The following is a 19,667-nucleotide window of genomic DNA, read 5'->3' as shown; positions in this document are numbered from 1 at the left end:
AACCCTGGTGTATATAATCCAATACGTGTTTAATTAAAAAGTGCTTAGGACTTTCCAGCCATAGTGCTGAACTGGCTAAATACGCCTAAGTTTAGAGAAACAAGGTGGGTGAGGTAATATCTTTTATTGGACCAACTTCTGAGGGTCAGAGTGACAGGTTTGTCTCAACCACCGTGTTGCTCTAATAGCTTGGGACTGACATGGCTACAACTACACTGCATATTCCTAACCTTATAATTCTGCTAAGAAGGCACCTAATGTTGTGCATCTAACTGCTCTTAAGTTGCTTCATTCTCGTGGATGGTAGATACCATTTAAGGTTACAAAGCAGGGGATAAAACACTCTTGACTTTTAAAAAATTGTAGCTTCAAAAATGACATTAAAAACAGTCATGAAATGATCTGTGGTACCTGAGCTGGGAAGTTTCAGGTATACACATCACTCAGGCACAGTAAATGAGGATACACTGGGTATAGAGATACAGTTTGGTATCATCAACAGACCCCCCCCCCACCCCACAAATTTAGGCAAACCTACTGCATACTTGTTCCTAGGCACACACTGGCAGTAGAAAGCTACAGTATAGGGTCACACAACAAAGATGAATGGTGCAGCATGGAGCCAGTTAACTTCATTACCCCATGGTCTTGTGCTTCATGATTAGAAGCAAGTATTTGCTATTTCTGGTAGCATTATATAATCCAATAATAATTATTAATAGTAAAGATACTATTTCATATTGTCAACAATAAATGACTTTTTGTACTTACATAGAGCTTTTCATCTGAAAATCCAAAAACACATTAAAAGGTGGGTGAGTGTGTTATTTTTACAGATGGGGAAACTGAGGCACAGAAATTAAGTAAATTACCTAAAATGCAATATCAAGTTAGTAGCAAAGCCAGGATTAGAAGCTGTGTGACCTGGCTTCCTGCACTCTGTTATAACCTATTATGGGCATCATACCTCCTGACAGTCTCTGTAATCTGATGGTTTGCTGTGTTGGTCCCAGGATATTAGAGACATAAGGTGGGTGAGGTAATATTGTTTAGAATAATGGATTTAAAAGGGACCCCAAGGGTCATCTAGACTGCCCCCCCTGACAAGATGCAGGATTTGTTGTGTCTAAACCACCCAAGACAGATGGCTATCCAGACTCCTTTTGAAGGCCTCCAGTGAAGAAGCTTTCATAACCTCTGCACACAATCTGTTCCATTCTCCTATTGTTCTTCCAATTAGGAAGCTTTTCCTGAGATTTTATCTAAGTCTGCCATGCTGTAGTTTGAATCCATTGCCTCTTGTCATGCCCTCGATGGCAAAAGAGAACAACTTTTTTTATGGCAGCCTTTCAAGCAGAGGTGAAAGTAGAAATAGGGACTTACCGATACGGGGCTAGGTTAAGGCCGGCTCTGGCCCCAGAAAGGGGTGGGGCCTCGGGCGGAAGGGGCAGGGATGGGGGGATCAGAGCCAGCCTTGGCCGCCCTGTACCGGTAAGTGCCCTTCTCCTCCCCCGCCGGGGTAGCAGTGGCAGCCAGGGGCTCCGGCAGCAGTTTAAAGGGCCCAGCCGCCACTACCGCCCCGGGCCCTTTAAACTGCTGCCGGAGCCCCCGGCTGTCGCTGCTACCCCAAGGTTCCGGCAGTACGGCTCCGGGGGCTATTTAAAGGGCCCGGGGTGGTAGAAGCAGGGCAGCCCCGGGCCCTTTAAATAACCCCCGGAGCCCCACTGCCGCTACCCCAGGGCTCCAGCAGCGGGGCTCTGGCAGCAATTTAAAGGGCCTGGGGCTCCAGCCGTTGCTGGGAGCCCCAGGCCATTTAAATTGCCACCTGGGGAAGCCGGGCCACCCCAGTACGGCGCACCGGCTTACTTTCACCTCTGCTTTCAAGTATCTGAAGACTGCTATCATAGTCTCCCCCCACCCCCCCCCCCCCCCATCTCCTCTTTTCCCAACCTAACATACCCAGTTCCTTCAGTCTTTGCTCATAGGGCTTGCATTCCATCCCTTTGATCATCTTTGTTGCTTCTCTCTGGATCCTTTCCAGTTTCTCTACATCCTTTCCATACATTGGTGACCAATGTATTGGCCTGAACTCTGTGTAAGCTTGAAAGCTCATCTCTTTCACTAATAGAAGTTAGTCCAATAGGAGACATTACCTCACTTCTCTTCATTTACTGTGTCTATAATATGTGGGCTATATGTAAATCTAGTTCTACCTGTGTCAGGGCACCTAACATAGAGTTTGAACTAATAAAGAACAGCTGGACCTGGTGTCTACTTTTAAAAAATCAAGATGACCGGGAACCAGAAGTGGTTGTGAGAACTATTAAACCAGTCTGATTTTTTTTTATTGCATCTATAAAATGCTGTGAGGGAGAGTACTTCTGTTTTTAAATTAGTCTTAGCTAGAACTGAAGTAAAACAATCAGATTTTATTTGGAGAAAGGCAGCTGCCACTTGCATCATTGTCCACTGTGATGTTGAAAACAGATGACGGCAAATAAATGCACTGGAAAGCTGTAGAAATGTTTTGAACTACATCCTTTTTTATTGCAAAACATTTGTTACAGAAATTTCAGAAAGTTCTACTGCAGTAACAGCCAACTTCCGCTTTTTCATTATATATCTAACCACACAGTCTAAAAGTGCATTGTGAATCCAGTAGACCTTTTAAAAAGTACTGTTTTCCCTAGTTATATATATATTTGAATAAATCAAAATTCAAAACCTTCATATTTATATTAATTCATTTAAAAATGACATTTTAATGGTTTCCTCCTCCTTTTATAAATGTTTGGTATAACAGTTACAAATGATACCCCAAATACTATATCATTACATAGCTATTAGTACAGTAATATTGCAAACACTGTTTCAGACAGCACTAGCAGCATATAGGCTCTCCTCAGATAAGACAGCTGCAGGGGTGGAAGGAGGCCATACCTTTAATACAGGTTACTGTTGTGCACGCATATTGTCATATTTCACAGCCGTTTCCCCCCACTATCATATAAACAAAAGTTACCATTTTCGACCAGCAACAGCAGCAGCAATATTATAACCAAACATTTTCCTCAAGAGCCTTTTGAAGTAAGAACTTGGTGGAACCTTGTTCAGAATGAAAGTGCAGCAGATAACTAGGTTTCACAGTCTATCTGAACTAAAGTTAGGCAGGCCCAGTGGCTCATTCAGTAGACTGCCCACTGGAAACTTGGTTAAGGACAATGTGTGTAATGGCTAGAAGTGATGTAAAGTTGGAAATTCAGGGCCCAATTCTGCTCTCTGTTATTTTGTAGTGAATACACAGTAATTCCACTCATGTAGACTTCATGCAGATTTACACCAGTGTAACAAAGATCAGAATCTACCCAATAATCTACCTTGGAAAGGGGCAGGATGGAACATGCTATATTGCTCTCCAAAATGCCACTATAGTTGGCTATAAAGCAAAATAACAGTCATGGGAGTAGAGACAATCATTCCTTTCACGTGCAAGGGTAGTGTTGTGATGTATTCATTTATGCCAAAGAGGAAAGAAGGGTAAATTCTAATGTACAGTAATGAAGGAATTCATTAGCTAAATATAACTCCCCACCCCCGCCATATCCCTTACTTTTGCCCTCCTTCCCTATTTGGAATGTGCTCTTGGTTATGTGAGATTGGTGAGGGAGAACTCATGCTACAATACCCTGAAGCACCTTTCTTAGAAAAAGTATTAACTTAGCTGTCTTATAATAAATGTACGTTAATCTGGAAACATGGTTTTGCTGTCTCAAATGGGCTGATTTGTGCAAAAATGCAAATTTTGTTTTCCTTTTTCTCTTTGTTGTTGGGGGGGCAGGGAGAAATTCATAATCATCACAACCCCCACTTTGGAAATCCAAGAATGACCACCTCATATTTTCCTTACTCTTGGTTGTTGAATCCCCTTAAAGTGATAACCTGAGCAAATACAAGAAGACTTTTTTTCTTGTTTTAAACAAACAGTTTAGAGAGATTTTTGATTTTCAGTGAGCTCAGTCCAAATTTGTAAATTGATAACTTTTGCTTTCGAGAGAACAGGCCTGGTCTTTCCAACTGCAGGAATTAGACCAGTGGTTCTCGACTTATTACACATTGTAGGCCGTATGTGTGGCCCACAATGTGTTACCTGGTCTGCAGGGGCCAGGTGGCAGGGCAGCAGCAGCCAGACCCTTGCTGTGTGGGACCAGGCAGCTGCCCACCCTGGGCCCTGTGGGGCCGGGCGGCTGCCCTGACCCCAGACCCCTGCCATGTGGGGCGGGCCGGCTGCCCAGGACCCCAGAGTTGGCCAGGGGCTCCCGACCTTGCCGCACTGGGCAGTGGGGCAGCCCCGACCCTGGCACGTGGGATGGCCTTTAGCACATAGCTGAGCTGGGCCAGGCCGCAGCTGTGCGCTAATTGGGCTGCATGCGGCCTGCAGGCTGCCTGTTGAGAACCATTGAATTAGACTGATGCCCTGTCCTGTGAATGGCACTTATTTTACTGTATAAGCAGTTGTTCAAACTTGACAGACATGCTTTACTTTTGCATTTTTCAGGTGCCAGACAGTTTCTAAGAAACAAATATTCTACTTCTGTTACAAATATTACATCTCAAGTCACCCCCACCCTAACAAAATCATCCATCCCATCCATATACACAGATTCATTTTTACTAGAAGTCTTTAAATCAATATTAATTATCTGGAGTCTAGAGTGATTTTGCCATGTGGATTAATGAGCCTTTTCTCACTGGTTGTTATGTTTTAGCAATTTGTACCTCACTGCCATTAGTTACCAGACAGGTGTGCCAAGAACAGTAATGAAACACCTTATCTTTTCCAAAGTAGAGAGCTAAATGTCTCAGCACTGCTGTAGGTTCACACCTTCGTGTTTAGTACTTCAATTTCTTGACATCTTGAAGTGTAGTTTACAAAAAATTAAAAATCAATTTAGTTTGCTTAAAGATTGAACATAATGTAAAAGTCCAAAAACTTGATTTTTTTAAATTCCTAACTGGATTCATCATTACAGGCAGGCAATAATAAAATGTTAAGCCTCATAGTAGTCCCAAGAAATTTATGGAACAATGCATGCATTTTCATTGACACAAAAAAAAGACTGGACTTTAAGGAAGAGAAACTAGTTCAGTCATATCACGTTGTTGTGAAAGAATAATATGCTATAATCCAATATCTAGGACAAGTGTACACCCAACTATAGAATAGCATCACTTAAACTGGAAACAACAGAACAGATTACTATATGAAAATATTTATAAAATACTGTACACTGCTTCCTTAATTGGCCAGCATATGTAAACAAACAGCTAAGTCAACTGAGTTTCAAAATATTGTTTAAAGTTCATTTATCTTATCTTTTGCATAACATGCCAGTTCATCTTTCATACTATCACAACTCACCAATCACAGCTCACAGTGGCTCATTAGAGACTTATACATCAGCTCATACAAACATTTACAGTGGCGCTGTACAGAAGGACGTGTGAAACATACAGCAGTTACAGATTGTGACCAAAAATGCATAATCCATATGTATGCTAACAACTTGGATAGTGGAATTTAATGTTCAATGCAACATGTGCTATTTTATTGAATGTTACAGATTTAAAAGTATGACTTTATAATGTAATGTTAAAGCTGCCCTGTAACATTCACTGTATGATCACATGTCAAAACCATACTGGATTATACATGGGCTATATTTTTTTTTTAAATAAGATATCATTCAATACATAATATATCATATGGCACAAGCTATAGTTATAAGATGATGAAGGTTGCGTTAGTTTTTTATCTCCACTAAAGAAGTTATAACCTGTACCATTCAGTGTTGAGAGGGGGGCAAAATTCTCATCCCACTGACGATAACAAGTGAAGATAAACAAAATACTCTACCATCCATCATAATACGTGCTATAGAAACCTTATTTTAGGTAAATGGGAAACATTCAGGAACAGTTTTGACATTATGGAATTATACTTTTTTATAGTGGAATTTATATATAATGGCAGTTAAAGGAGGTAACTAAAGTGTCCTGGTTCACCACATCTGGAGTTTATGCTCCAGGTCAATAAAGTGCTGTATTCTAATTACTTTACAGCTCCTGGATTGGGAAACCCCTTTACCCCAACAAACTAACAATGATTCACCCAGAGGGGATCTCCACACCTTGAACTAATAAAGTGATGGGGGGGTGTCTCAAATGAATTCTTCTTGTACATGCTAGTCATATTGATGAAGGTGGAAAAGTCTATGAATAGTTTCAGAAAACATCCTTAAATTAAAAAAGCAATAAAGAAAAAGGCTGATTTAGAGAAACCTTAGGAACAGACTGATACAAAACTTGGCACATTTGAAGCAGACTGTTAAACAAAAATGGCATTGTCCTGGGAAAGCTATTGTTTAACAATCAGCCCATCACAAGCACACTTTGTAATTCACTGAGTGACAGGTCAGAAATTGTACCCTTGATCAGTGACACATGACAGAAAAGCAGTACATGGACCTCAAGGCAATCGAGTAAACACAGTATGTGGATCAAGCTGAGCCTAGCTCACAGAAGGACTGATTTAAAGTAGGCAAAGAAAATAATTTGTGCACTAACAAATAATACATTTTGTGTTTTAAAGTCAACATGTTGTATTTGTTTATTTCACCAACTTTCCACAAAGTGAGTCATTGCTCACAATTTTTCCCACTCTCTTGCCTCTTCTCGTAGGTCAGATATTTAATTTTGAGGTAGGGCTTTGTTGCCTATCACTCAGATACCCCTGGGATGAATGCCTAGAGATAAATTAGGCTGAGACTTTCAAAGATGCCTCTTGATTTGCATGGCCAACTCCCACTAAAATTAATGGGCATGTGATGCCCCATAGGTAACTCTGAAAATCCCACCCATGTTAACATTAATAATAAAGGACCTGGATCCACATGTATGGTAGTTTTTTTAGAGTCTGTTTTATTTTTTAAACGAATGGTCACAGCATTTGCTTCCAAATGTCTCAAGATTAAGCCTCCCCCCTCTAAAACAATGTGAAATTGTGATCAAATTATACTTTTAAGGCTCTATTATATGACCAAGAGATGGCTATCATAGGGGTATGAAACACCTTATTAACATAATGAACAAGGTTTTGCACTCAGATGCGTAGGACATATTACTGCTGACTTCATTTGGGGTCCCATATACACAATTGAGGGCAGAATTTTTATTAAAATGCATGTTGTGGTTTGTTCTATCTTGCTGTTTAATGGAAGCATACTTGCAACTGATGACTTTTGCTGTTAACACATATCGGCTTTCACTTTGGTGCTTTAGCTTACCTCTAAAATCTTTTTTATTGTTTTGAGATACTCTGCCAAGAGCATTTTCCATTAAACAATGGTAATCTGAAATCAGACTGCTTGAGAAACTTTGTATGGTATGTTTTGAGTGTTTAGATACAACTGTCTCTAAGTAAAATGTCAATGCTTGTGTTGGGTGAATGATGTGAAAAATCAGCAGCTTGACGGTAGAATAGTAAGAAGAACGTGGTAGCAACTTGGGAGGGTGGATAACAATTAATGCAAGAAATGGAAATGTTGCAGAGACTAGTGAAAATATAATATCACTCCTGCTCTGCTTTGAGCATCTCAGCCCATTATTCTTACTGTTCCGTGACATCATTTAATTTAGTGAGACAATATATTGATGACAAATGTGGTAAAAAAATAAATATATACTATTCCACTTAATTACATTCATCCTGAGCTTGGCTCAACTGCACCACAATGCCTGTTTAGTACAGAAAACCACCTGACAATTTTTTTTTTTACATAAATTCTTCCTTCATTTACATTGCAATACAAAAGGCAGTCCTTTTTCCTTTCCCATCTTGAAAATATAAACATTTTGTGGCACTAGAATTCAATACAAAAAGAGACAGGTGAGCTATATGATTTTGCCTTGTTTATCTTTACAATGATCAGTTGCAGAAGTGGGGGAGCTTTAGGATTTGCTTACAGCTCGTTTCTATAGACTACAATGATGCTCTTCCTCAGTCATTGCAATGATGATGGAACTGATGTAAAAAGAAATCAGTTTACAGTGTCTCATTTGTATGCTTTTCTTTTTGCCAATTTAGCCCTGTGTCCTAGAAATTCATGAATAATTACCAGAAATCCTAAGATGTCTTCTAGTAAAAGGCAGATTTCTGAACCACTCAAGGCTTCGTGAGGGTGTTTTTTTCTTTTCTTTCTTTTTTTTTTAATTTAAGTGTTTATAAAGCTTTCCTCCCTCCCTCTTTCCTTAAGTGCAAATATCAACTCGGTCAGGATCCAGTAACTCAGTGTGCAACAATGAGATTAACAAAGTGCTAACCTGACCAGTGACAGACTCTGACTTTAGTTGACATATTACGTTGTGAGGTTATTTTATTCTGCTAAGGAAAATGGACTGGAGAGCAGATGACTCTTAGATCTCCTGTTATGCATGTCTAGCTGTGCTTGCTTTCAAAGCTAGGGAAAGCGCCTGTTCTAGACAGTCTTCTCATAGACAAGTTGTCTCCTCTACTCTCCGGCCTGGATGACTTACTCCTCTGGAATGGATTTCGTGGGCCCGTTGTGTTACGCTGTCTATCAAGTTTATCACTGATAGAATAGCTTTTCCTTGTGTGTGCATACAACATGCTGGACTCATCTGCTGAGTAACTGTTGGCCCTCTCTATTTTTGGAAGCGGTATGTTGTTGGACAGTGTTCTTGCTGTGCTGCTCTCTTGAGGAGATAAGGAAGCCCCCTTTTTGTCTTTGGCCTCAATATCCTCATTATCAGAGCTTGGGTGACTTAGCTCTGCTTCTCTCTCCGGGTGGCAGCATCCCAAGTCCTCCACTTTGTCTCCATGATTTCCAGGAAAACTGGATCTTTCTGCAATATTCTGGGGAGCGCTGACACACCTGGTGTCTATGCAGTCTGTAATACTTGTGTACTCTGCTGTTTTGACTGGCACCCCAAGGCTGCTGAAATAGCTCCGAGAAGGAGAGAACATAAAACTATGAGACTTCACGATTGGGGTTTCCTCCAGAATAAATGGGGTAGTTGCAAGATAGCGACTGCTTTTAGATCGCTCTAAGGTCTGATACAAAGGAGGGTCTGAATCCCAGAGGTTTTGGCTATCTGTGATATGTGAATAGTCTGAAGAAAACACTCTTGTTTCCATTGTAGAGGTTTCCTCACAATCAATGCTCCTGCCAGAAATTCTGTCACTGGGAGTACTGCTAATATACACACTGTTTGCTAGAACAGAAGAGGCTATTTGAGCCTGCAGAGATGGGTCTCCGGTACCAAGTATATTAATTGAACTGTCGAGAGGTTCTATACCAGAATGCAACTCATCCATGGCAGAAACATAAATATCTATGCAAGACGAAGGCCTTCTGGAGTCTGGGGCAATTGACAAAGTGCTTGTAGGAGCTAACGGTACTTTTGCTTCTTTTGATACAGAGTGTGAGCTACTCGCTCGGTGCAGGCTCACAGACTTTTCTTTAAAAATATTTTCCAACCTTTCTAACCCACATTTGTCTTTCATATTCACTGCATAAAAAGAGTGGCTTCGCAGGCGGGGCGTGACGGTAGGAGAGGTTGGGGATATTGACTCCTCTCCTGCAGGATCTATACTCTCTTGAAGCTTGTAAGTGTTCCCTTCCTGGCTATTGAAGCTGCTCTGTCTCACAATGTAGGCTGCATCTGTGCAGTCTGAGGAGGTTCTAGATCGTATCTTAGTAGTTTCCCCTCTCTCTATACCAGTCAGCTTGTCTAAGGCTGCAGCCATTCGTCCTATCATATCCTCCAGCTGAGCAAGCCTGACATCTACAGTCTGAAGTGAAGCCTTCATACAATGTTCTCGTTCGTTCACCTCCTCCAGGCGCATGGCCATGTTCTCTACCCTTCAAAAGAAGAATGCATGGGTTATATGCAGGGGAGTGATTATTGGTGTCCATTTATTAACCTGCCAAAATGTATGGGAACAAATAGGGCTTAAAAAGTCCAGGCCAAATCCTCTGTTCTATTCTAATTTTTATACCACCCCATCTGCTGTAAAGCACAGTTAAGGATGGATTAAGTGGCCAAAATGATTTCCCTTTTATAGGAAACTGCAGTAGTGGTGTAGAACCAGGATAACCAGTTCTATGCTACCCACTTGTAGGCCTTGATGTAGGGTGATGGCAGGAGGAATGAGGTGGTGCTCTGCTCTGGCAATCCCCAGCTGCCAGAACTGCTGCTTTGGGTGCTGTTGCAGATGGGCAAAAGTTAGGGGCAGAGATGAGGTTGCTATAAATTGTGCCATAGGCCAAACTGGGATATGGCTGGCTCCTGGATTAAGGCTGTGTGTGTGAACGTGGAATACAACCAACTTTTGCCCCGTCCCTCCTTGGGTTTTTGCTAAGTAGAATTTATACAGGTCTAAGAATCTAGTCTAATTGCTTTGCAGTTTATTTTTAGATGATGAGATAAAATGACTGTTTTATCAGTTACATTTGAATACTTTAGATTCAATACAATAGAGCCATACATAGGCGCTGACTTCCCCTCTGCCCGGTGGGTGCTCGACCCCTTTAGCCCCACCCCTGCTCTGCCCCCATTCCACCACCCTTCCCCCAAGTCCCCGCCCCTGCCCCACCTCCTCCCCTGAGTACGCCATGTCCCCGCTCCTCCCCCTCCCTCCTGGAAAGTCCTAAGCGCCGCCAAACAGACGTTAGGCGGCGGAGCGGCAGGAAGCGCTGGGAGGGTGGGGGAGGACCGGGGACGCGGCATGTTGGGGAAGGGGGGAGAAGGAGGTGAGAGCTTGGCTGCCGGTGGGTGCGGAGCATCCGCCAATTTTTCCCCGGGGGTGCTCCAGCCCTGGAGCACCCACGGAGTTGGCATCTGTGGATCCATAGAAATTAGAGGTGGAAAACACTGCATAAATGGGGTCTGGATTGCACCCCAGTTTAATGGGCATGCAGAGTGGGCAAAATTTTAGTTTCAGCAGTCTTATCTGAAAGAGTAACACACAGTAAACTGTTGTTCAGTACTATATGTATCAGACTTGGAAAGACGAATGGCTAAATAAACACTGCTGAGATTTGAAGCTGTGGTTTGGAGGAACATCACTCTTCCCAAGTTGTTTTTTGACCACTAAACCACCCCTTCTAGTCAAAGGAAACAAAAACGTTTGGAGAAAAAGGCCTAACCCACTTCAAGCACAAGATATAATCTCATAATAGAGAATATTCAAGCTACCAATTCCTATTGGAATCCAGGAGAATTTTGCCATATAATTTAATTTAACAATTTAACAAAAAGTTCTGGTTTTAAAATGCAAGTTTTATATACTTCTTAGACAATGACAATGCACTAGCACACATTCAACCTTTAAAATAACTGTTCTATGATGACATATCTAACTTTGAAATTTAGGGATCCAGAAGGTACTGAACAAGTGGAAATTCTGATCCCATTGAGGTCAATGGGAATTTTGCCATTGATTTTAATGGAGGGCTCTGGAATGAAGCATGCAATTAGAGTCAGTTTGTAGACAGCCAGTGTATGGTAAGGCGGGGTGAGTTGTGCCTCTTTGTTTTAGGGAGTAGCCTGGTGTTTTTCTCTCTGATTGTTTAGGTTCTTGTGTGTTATTGTTCTGAATTCTAGGAAATAAAGTAGTGTTATGTTGCAGCCTTCCAGCGAGAGTATTTATGTTTTTGTATAATTTCTCTGTGTGTATGCTGATGCATAACAGTAGGGACCATGTCTGAATACATATTTGTGCACCAGATAATACATTCTGGTCCCAATCTTGATTGGAGCCTTTGGATGCTACAGTCAGAGACAACGCGTGTGGGGGGGAGCACATGCCCTCCCCCCAGATTTCTGCTTTCTATTTAGCTAACTGCCTGGAGTCACTGGCTCGAGCCACCTGGTGTTGCTGCTGACCTCCCCAAATGTTCCTCTGCTCCCCCCAGGGGGTGGGGTGCACCTCAGTTTTAAAACGTCTATTTTAGATCCAGAGGCAAGGCGTGGGATGGTCACATGTTGCCCCCCCCCCCACATCAGCAGTCATGCGGGGCCTCTGGTTACAGTAATAATTAATTTTAAATATTTTGAGAGGAAAGATAGCCCAGTAGTTAAGGATTCAACTTGGGATGTGGGACGCCATGGGTCAAGTTCCTAGGCTTTCTGTGGGACCTTGGGCAAATCATTTAAGAACAGATTTTTAAAAATAATCTTTGGAAGTTAGGTGATGCTTTCAACAAGCTAAACCTAATAGCTTAAGCACTATTAAGGTATGATCCTCATCTTTTTGGAGTCAATGGCAGGTTTTTCCATTGGCTTCAAGACAGGACTTGACTGTTAATTAGGAAGGAATATTTTCAGGGTGGACTGATATGATGGCTGCATATAGTTTAAGAAAAATAATTTAACCTTATGTAAATATATAATGCTATGCTGATTGAAATGAGCTGCTGACTGTAGTATATTGTTTGTGAAAGAAGGATTCCAAAGAGAATGGGTTGTAACTCTTCTACAATAGAAAGTCCATGTAAAAATATATCAATCCCACCTTGCTCTCCCCCATGGTCTCCAGGAGACTGAACAAGGCTTGCCTTTCTAGCTAGTACAATGAGAAGAACCACCTTACAGCTTGTGTTATTTTTCATTTTCATCTCCTGAAGTGTGTATTATTAACACATAGATACTATTGTGATGAATGCCTACTAAGTAGGTAGATAGATACTTTTCTAAGTTATTTGACTGGTGTGCCCCATGAACATTTGGGATTACTAAAATCTTGTTTTATGTTTTTTCCCATGTTCAGTTTTTCATTATAGGATGCTATGACAAACCGGTCAGAGTAGGAAAGATTCTAGACACAGACCAAGTTTGAACTCCTTTGTGGTGTGTTTTATTGTAAATCAGAATACTAAATATAAAGCATGTCCACTCAAACACAAATGCCAGAGGACTTTCCCCTCAGCCACAGCCTAAGGTAAAGGTGTAAGTTGTTGCTTGATTCAGAGAAGGCTGAAGCAAAAGACCAAGGCTCTGATCCAGGAAACACTTAAGCACATGTATAACTCCCACCCCAGTTCTTTTCTCAATTTCTTCTCTCTTCCTAGAGATTGTTTCCCCTGATTCTCACTGCAAGACTCAGTCCCGCTCTCACATTCCCCCACCAACTCCTCACAATGCATCTCCTCTTATAGTATCGTTGAGGAAGTTCGTTCATTCATTCCCCATAACTAGCCTGCCTGCACCTATGACATGTAACTATTGTCCTTTCTCAAGCTAGGCCACAGAACAGACTGTGTAAACCCAAAATGTTCCATAGAATGTTTAAGAAGCAAAGGCATCAATCCTGAATGAGGTGTACAGTACACGTGAGCAATGATGCTCAACAGAGTCTGACTGGGGCCTGATCCTGAGCCATCTAGCCTATGTGCAAGTCAGGACAGCAGATCTGACTTACACCACTAGCATACAGTCCTGTAGGGATTTTACACTACTGTAGGACTGGGCATAGCAGAGTTCTGCTGTGTCACTCATATGCCCCCCTCCCCCTCACGCTAGGGGTTGGAGAGGGAGAAGTGGTTTATTCAGGAGGTGGTAGAGCTGCCTTCTTTCTGCTTCTTGCTGGGAGAGAGTTCCCTAACTCAGGAGGAATTTTCCACAGGCCTCTCTGGCTGATTCACGTCCACTTTACGGCACACAAAGTAGATTTAGTGGACTCGACAACCTTGCCTATAATTTAAGTTTTTAATGGATGTAATGCTCTATGTATTCTGCTACAGAATGATGATCAGGTACTGTGATAGAACAGTGAGAGGGTGTGCAGGGCTGGCTCTGGCTTTTTTGCCGCCCTAGGCAAAAAAGCCACCCGCCGCCCCGCCCCCCGACCCCTTCCCAGCGCGGCAGGGGAGGGTGCCAAGCCCGGCCGCGGGCCCGCAATCCCCGACCGGCCGGAGTGCCAGGGGGAGGGCAGCGAGCCCACCGCGGCTCCGCTCTCCCCGGCGGCCAGAGTGCTGGGAGCAGGGCGGAGAGCCTGGCCGGGGCTCTCCGCTCTCCCCCCGGCGGCCAGAGCGCCGGGGGGAGGGTGGCGAGCCCGCCGCGGCTTCGCTCTCCCCGACCGGCCAGAGCGCCAGGGGGAGGGCGGCAAGCCCGCCGCGGCCCCGCTCTCCCCGGCGGCCGGAGCGCCGCGGGGAGGGCGGTGAGCCCAGTCGCGGCCCCGCTCTCGGGCCGGAGCGCCCCGCCGCGCCGCCCCCCTCCAGGCGCCGCCCCAAGCACATGCTTGGTGGGCTGGTTCCTGGAGCCGGCCCTGAGGGTGTGTAAGAACATACAGCTTCTGTGTCCTGCCACTTATTAACGATTTCTAATGAGATGGCCCTGAATTATGTAGCTTGGATCTGGAGCGAGTTTTGAACATTCCTCAGTTTGGGGAAAGAGTAGAGGGATTAGATTTATGTTTCTGGGTCAGAACAATTGGATAGAATCTGGATCCAGATCCAAACTTTCCCAGCTATATTGAACACAGGGAATGGGCTGGGGCAGATCTGTGGTTTTAGTTCAAAAAATGTCTTTTATCTAAGATACTACAATAACTGGGGCTATATAAGTATCTAGGCACCTCAAATCTTTAATGTATTTATCCTCACAACACCCCTGTGAGGAAGAAAATTACTGTCATGTCCATTTTACAGATGGGGAATTGAGGCACAGAAAAGCTAAGTGACTCGCAAAAAAGTCACAAAAGAAAGTCTGTGGCAGAGCGGAGATGAAACCTGGGTCTTCCATGTGCTATATTAGTCCCTAACCAATGGACTATCCTTCCTCTTTAATGTACTTTCATGAAAGTGTGTTGTTTGAGAATACAGTTCTCAGCCAGGAATGCAGATGGTTAAGGGGATATATGATATGCTAATCCTGTTCTTAGCTGGATTTACTTTCAAAGCTAAAATAACACTAAAATATGTTTCTATGCTGGTATAAAGCACTTTTTTAACCTGGTTGCATCAGATGTAGTGCTGTGAGGATGCAGCATAAGGGGAAGAGAGTTTCTTCTTGAAATGAATTCACAACCATCACTCTCTTTGTCTCTTTAAGAAAAGCTTAACCAAAAGGAATTAAAGAGTTTTCATTGGCTCATATGAATTAGTTATGAATAGACTGACTGGATGTTGGCCTGAAATATTTATTGAGAACAATGCCTTGAGTCAATAGACATGATCTGTGATGGGGAGCTCAAACCTAACTAAATTGCTCAGATACAGTGGTTATGAGGGCTACATAAACACCCATTTAAACAGAGAGAGAAGAGAGAGATCTGAGAACTATGTTGGGAATTTGCCAGGAACCTGAGGCTGCACAGAATTTACATAAAATGGAGTTGATTGCAGTTACCTTCATCTTTAATACAGAGAGAGTGAGTCCATAAACTCTATGGGTGAAATTCTGTAAATGGCAAAACTCCCATTCCACTCCACAGGTCCAGACATGCAGTGCTCTTGACCACTCTAAGTGGGCTACGCCTCAGAGCTAAAGTTACAGGTTGCCTTAAAGAACCTAATAGCCATATTGGGCCTCCAGGTTATATTTTGACCACCTGTGTTCCAGGGCTATGATTTTAATAACTCGGATATAAGAAGAATGCATGGATTTGTTATTTTCTAGCTGAGCTGGTTAAATGTTTCATAGTTTCAAAATTTGTAGTAAAAAAATTTGAACGTTTTCCAACCAGCTGCATTTTCTAGGCTGTGAAGAATAATTTAAAAAGTAGCCTCAAGCAGTTCCCTTACCAAGGAGAGGAAGAAAGAGTAGCAATGGTAACAGGAACACATTTAAAGATACATACTATATAGAACACGGGTGGGCAAACTTTATGGCCTGAGGGCCACATCTGGGTATGGAAATTGTATGGCTGGCCATGAATGCTCACGAAATTGGGGTTGGGGTGCAGGAGTGGGTGAGGAGTTTGGGGTGTAGGAGGGTGCTCTAGGCTGGGACAGAGGGGTTCAGAGTGCGGGGGGGGGCTCTAGGCTGGGGCAGGGGATTTGGGCATGGTGGGGAGGTGAGGGCTTCAGCTGGAGGTGCAGGCTCTGGGGTGGGGCTGGGGATGAGGAGTTTGGGGTGCAGGAGGGTGCTCTGGGCTGGGGCTCAGTGGTTCGGAGGGCAGGAAGGGGATCAGGGCAGGGGCGTAGGGGGTTGGGGCCTGGGAGGAGGTCAGGGGTGCAGGCTCCAGGTGGCGCTTACCTCAAGCAGCTCCCAGAAGCAGCAGCATGTCCCGCCTCCAGCTCTGCGTGCTGCCCTGTCAGCCGGCCAATGGGAACTGCGGGGGTGGCGCTTGGGGCGAGGGAAGTGTGTGGAGCCCCCTGGCTGCCCCTACACATAGGAGCCGGAGAGGGACATGCCGCTGCTTCCAGTAACCGTGTGGAGCGTTTGCCGACCCCACTCCCCAGCGGTAGCTCAAGGGTCGGATTAAATTGGCTGGTGGGACGGATGTGGCCCACAGTCCACCCACTCCTGATATAGAATGAACCAAACCAAACCAAAAATCACCTTTCAGAAGTGACGCGGATTCTTTCATCATTGGAAGAATTGAATCTATCATCCTTTTCTCTAAAATATTCTTCTATGCACTGCTCCTCAAAGTCATGCACTTTTTTTAGTTCATCTTCAGTTATGAACAGTTCTGTGGGGAATGACAGGAGGAATGTGACACTGACAAACCACAAATTTATAAGAAACAAAATCCTGATTTTTATTATTGTAGACTGTTGGCGAAACTTTCAAAAGCAGTCTCCAAGGCTGTATCTACATCATACACTTATATGAGAATCAGCTACTAAATGAGCGCACTCAGCCATCAGTCAGGCAGGTAAATATTGTGCACACAAAACTATTGTTGTGAATTTTAGCAGTTGGATGAATGTCACTTTGAAAATGTAGTCCTATCTTTTTTACAAAATCATTATTAGGGTTTAATGAACTAGTTAAAATAAGGAAATAAGGCCTGGACCTTAACCAAATTTGAACCATTTTTTACTTGGGAAAAGTTTGGGTAAGTTCTCCTATTTCTAACATCTCCCAAACAAAGATCCTTAATTTTACTTAAATTCTTAGCATCTCTGCCTGGTCAGGTGCTGTTTTCAAGACTTTCAAGTCTCAGGGTTCCCTGTTGTCAAGTAGAAGGAAGAAGGGCATGTTTGTATATTGAGCAGTGGTAAGGGAGAGGGGAAAATTGAACACATTGTGTTGGTTTTCTCTAAGGGTGGGAGATACAGTGATAAAATTAAATGATTAATTTCAGTTAGTGTTTGTGTGCGTACGTAGTTGTTTCTCACTGAAAAGGTTATTGTAGAGCTGAGTTCAGTTTACATGCCCTGCAAACTCTAAGGACCACCAAATGAATTTGAAAGTCATGCTTTTTATCTACAGGTGTGAGCTGGTTGAACTAACTTACTTAGTCCATAGTCTCTCTCATCTTGGTCACTTTCATGTTTCCGCCATCTGCAGCAGAGGTGTTGAAAAATCATAGTCATGTGGCTGAAAACAATCATAGGAGGTGGTAGGACTGGCCTTTCATGAAATGTCATGATTAATTGATACCTCTGAAATTTCCACACTTGGTTGGATATAGATTTGACTTCAAAAAATGTGTTGCTAAAAGAAAAGAGGGGGAGGGGGGAAAGGAAAATAAAGTGAGATTGAAACCATCCTTGGGTATTTCCCCACATGATAATACTGTACCTAGTTAGACAGATTTCACATAGTGTCAAAGGCCGTCATAAAAAACAGGACAAGATTAACTGTTATCTCCTCAAGAAAGCACAATGTCTGTACCAGTAGTTTCAATGATATGCTGATTATGAATGACAGAATATCAATACTTAACACTTCACAAGCACTTAGGCTCATGAGGTAGGTAAGTATTATTATCCACATTTTATATATGGATAAAATGAGGCAATGAAGGATTAAGTGTACATATGCCATAGTTGAGATTAGAACGCAGAACTTCCTTGCTCTCAGTCCAAATGGATCACTGTAGTTTGGATAACATAAATTCTAAAGAACTGTACAGCCACCACATACCCTGGAGACGGGGCTGGACCTACACCAAATAGCGCCCAAGGTGAGGAGTGTCTTCAGTGCCCACCCCCATTTGTTACACTTTTGAATACCTTATTTTTTATTGCATTTGTAGCCCATTTCATGATTTTGATGCACGATTTGCATGCATGATTTATCCCTGTCATAGAAGAGGATAAATTTGTATGCTAGGATCTATAAAACTGTATTTTATTCATGTCATATATAAGCCAATTCAAAAAATGTATTTCCTCTAAGCTTATAGAAACTTTTTAATTTTAAGAATAACTGCAATGTACTAACATTAATACCTGAAACATTTTACTTCAGACATTCTATTTTCTCTTTTGTTGCTAACAACAAAAACAGCACCCCAAGCCCGGCGTCCCCCAAGCCCGACATCCCAAGGCAGTCACCTGAGTCGCCTGCCCCTAAATCCAGCCCTGCCTGGAGACAATCTATTCTGTCACTCCGACACATAATAAATCTCCCCTGAAACTGATTCCAAACCCCAGTCTACAGCACAACAGTCTGCAAAGGCCTCCATGCTGGCCAAATCATCATAGTGACCCAAGGAACTTTGGATGGAATACAGGGATCCCATGGGTTCATCAAAAGCATGTCATATAAGGTCTCTAATTAAAGCCTGTATCACACTGGTCATCATAACCACTGCAAAACGTATGTATGGATGTTGTAAAAGGAGTTGTGTGTATATACTGTACTTAAAATTATGTTCTTAAGGTCTGTGATTAGGGACTGGTCACCAGAAAGGTGAAAAGTAGGTTTTCTTTCAGGTGATGGCGAGCGCCTCACAACCCAAGGGATCCCAGGGAAACATCACAATCATAACTCCCTGAATCCACATGCATCAGTGTGCCACTCACTTAAAAACAGCAATGAGGAGGTTCACCAGAAGGATATTTGCAACCAAGAGGTAGCATGCCATGATGGCTGGAACGATCCATGCTCCTGTCTTGCAGGGGGGCAGCTGGATTATTTTGCCATCCTCTCTGGTTTCATTCTGGCCGCAGGGAGCTGGGAAGAAACAGTATAAAACAAACAAATGAGAATGAAACCTACAAAAGCATTTAAATATTTATGAAGAAGGTTTCTCCACCCCCCCCCCCAAACTTCCAAAGCAAAGTGGGATGATGCTTCCCCAAGAGGTTTATTATGCACTTGCCTCATGCTGTGATCAAACACTTGTCAAATTCACTACAGATTATACAAGCTACAGCTCTTGATATTGAACGCTCTTCTGTTAGCAGCATCACGATTTTCCCTGAGAAATTTCAGGAAGTCTATATGGTTTGAGTGATTTTAGTTGCAGCTGCCTGTCCCTCATTGACCTGTCAAGCTGCTTCTGAAATAGTGCTATGTACTGGTGGTAATTAGAGGTTTTCATGTGAAGTGAACAAAATGCTTATTCCTATGAGCTAACATTTATTTTCTATTGGGAATAAATATTTAGGCTTTTGCTAATTGATAGAAGGGACTGCAAATCAATAACACAAAGGTAATATATGAAATTATTTGGCCATTGCAGT

At 42.8% G+C, this 19,667-nt stretch overlaps 1 protein-coding gene across 5 annotated transcripts in view; it reads right to left on the bottom strand.

Annotated features, from left to right (window-relative positions):
• Positions 1–8,494: 8,494 nt before the first annotated feature.
• Positions 8,495–19,667, bottom strand: part of TRPM3 (transient receptor potential cation channel subfamily M member 3) — a 595,793-nt gene continuing 584,620 nt past the window's right edge. For all 5 annotated transcript variants that reach the window (XM_024211010.2, XM_024211011.2, XM_024211012.2 and 2 more), the window contains 4 exons: positions 19,005–19,155; positions 17,489–17,688; positions 16,585–16,717; positions 8,495–9,941 (listed from right to left, as the gene is read on the bottom strand). In XM_024211010.2, coding sequence (XP_024066778.2) covers positions 8,495–9,941; positions 16,585–16,717; positions 17,489–17,688; positions 19,005–19,155 — 1,931 coding nt within the window. The remainder of the gene's footprint in view (positions 9,942–16,584; positions 16,718–17,488; positions 17,689–19,004; positions 19,156–19,667) is intronic.

Source organism: Terrapene carolina, unplaced genomic scaffold (assembly GCF_002925995.2).
Source record: "Terrapene carolina triunguis isolate 2854851 unplaced genomic scaffold, T_m_triunguis-2.0 Scaffold113, whole genome shotgun sequence".
Taxonomy (NCBI): Eukaryota; Metazoa; Chordata; order Testudines; family Emydidae; genus Terrapene; species Terrapene triunguis.
This window is presented reverse-complemented; position numbering and strand designations above follow the sequence as displayed.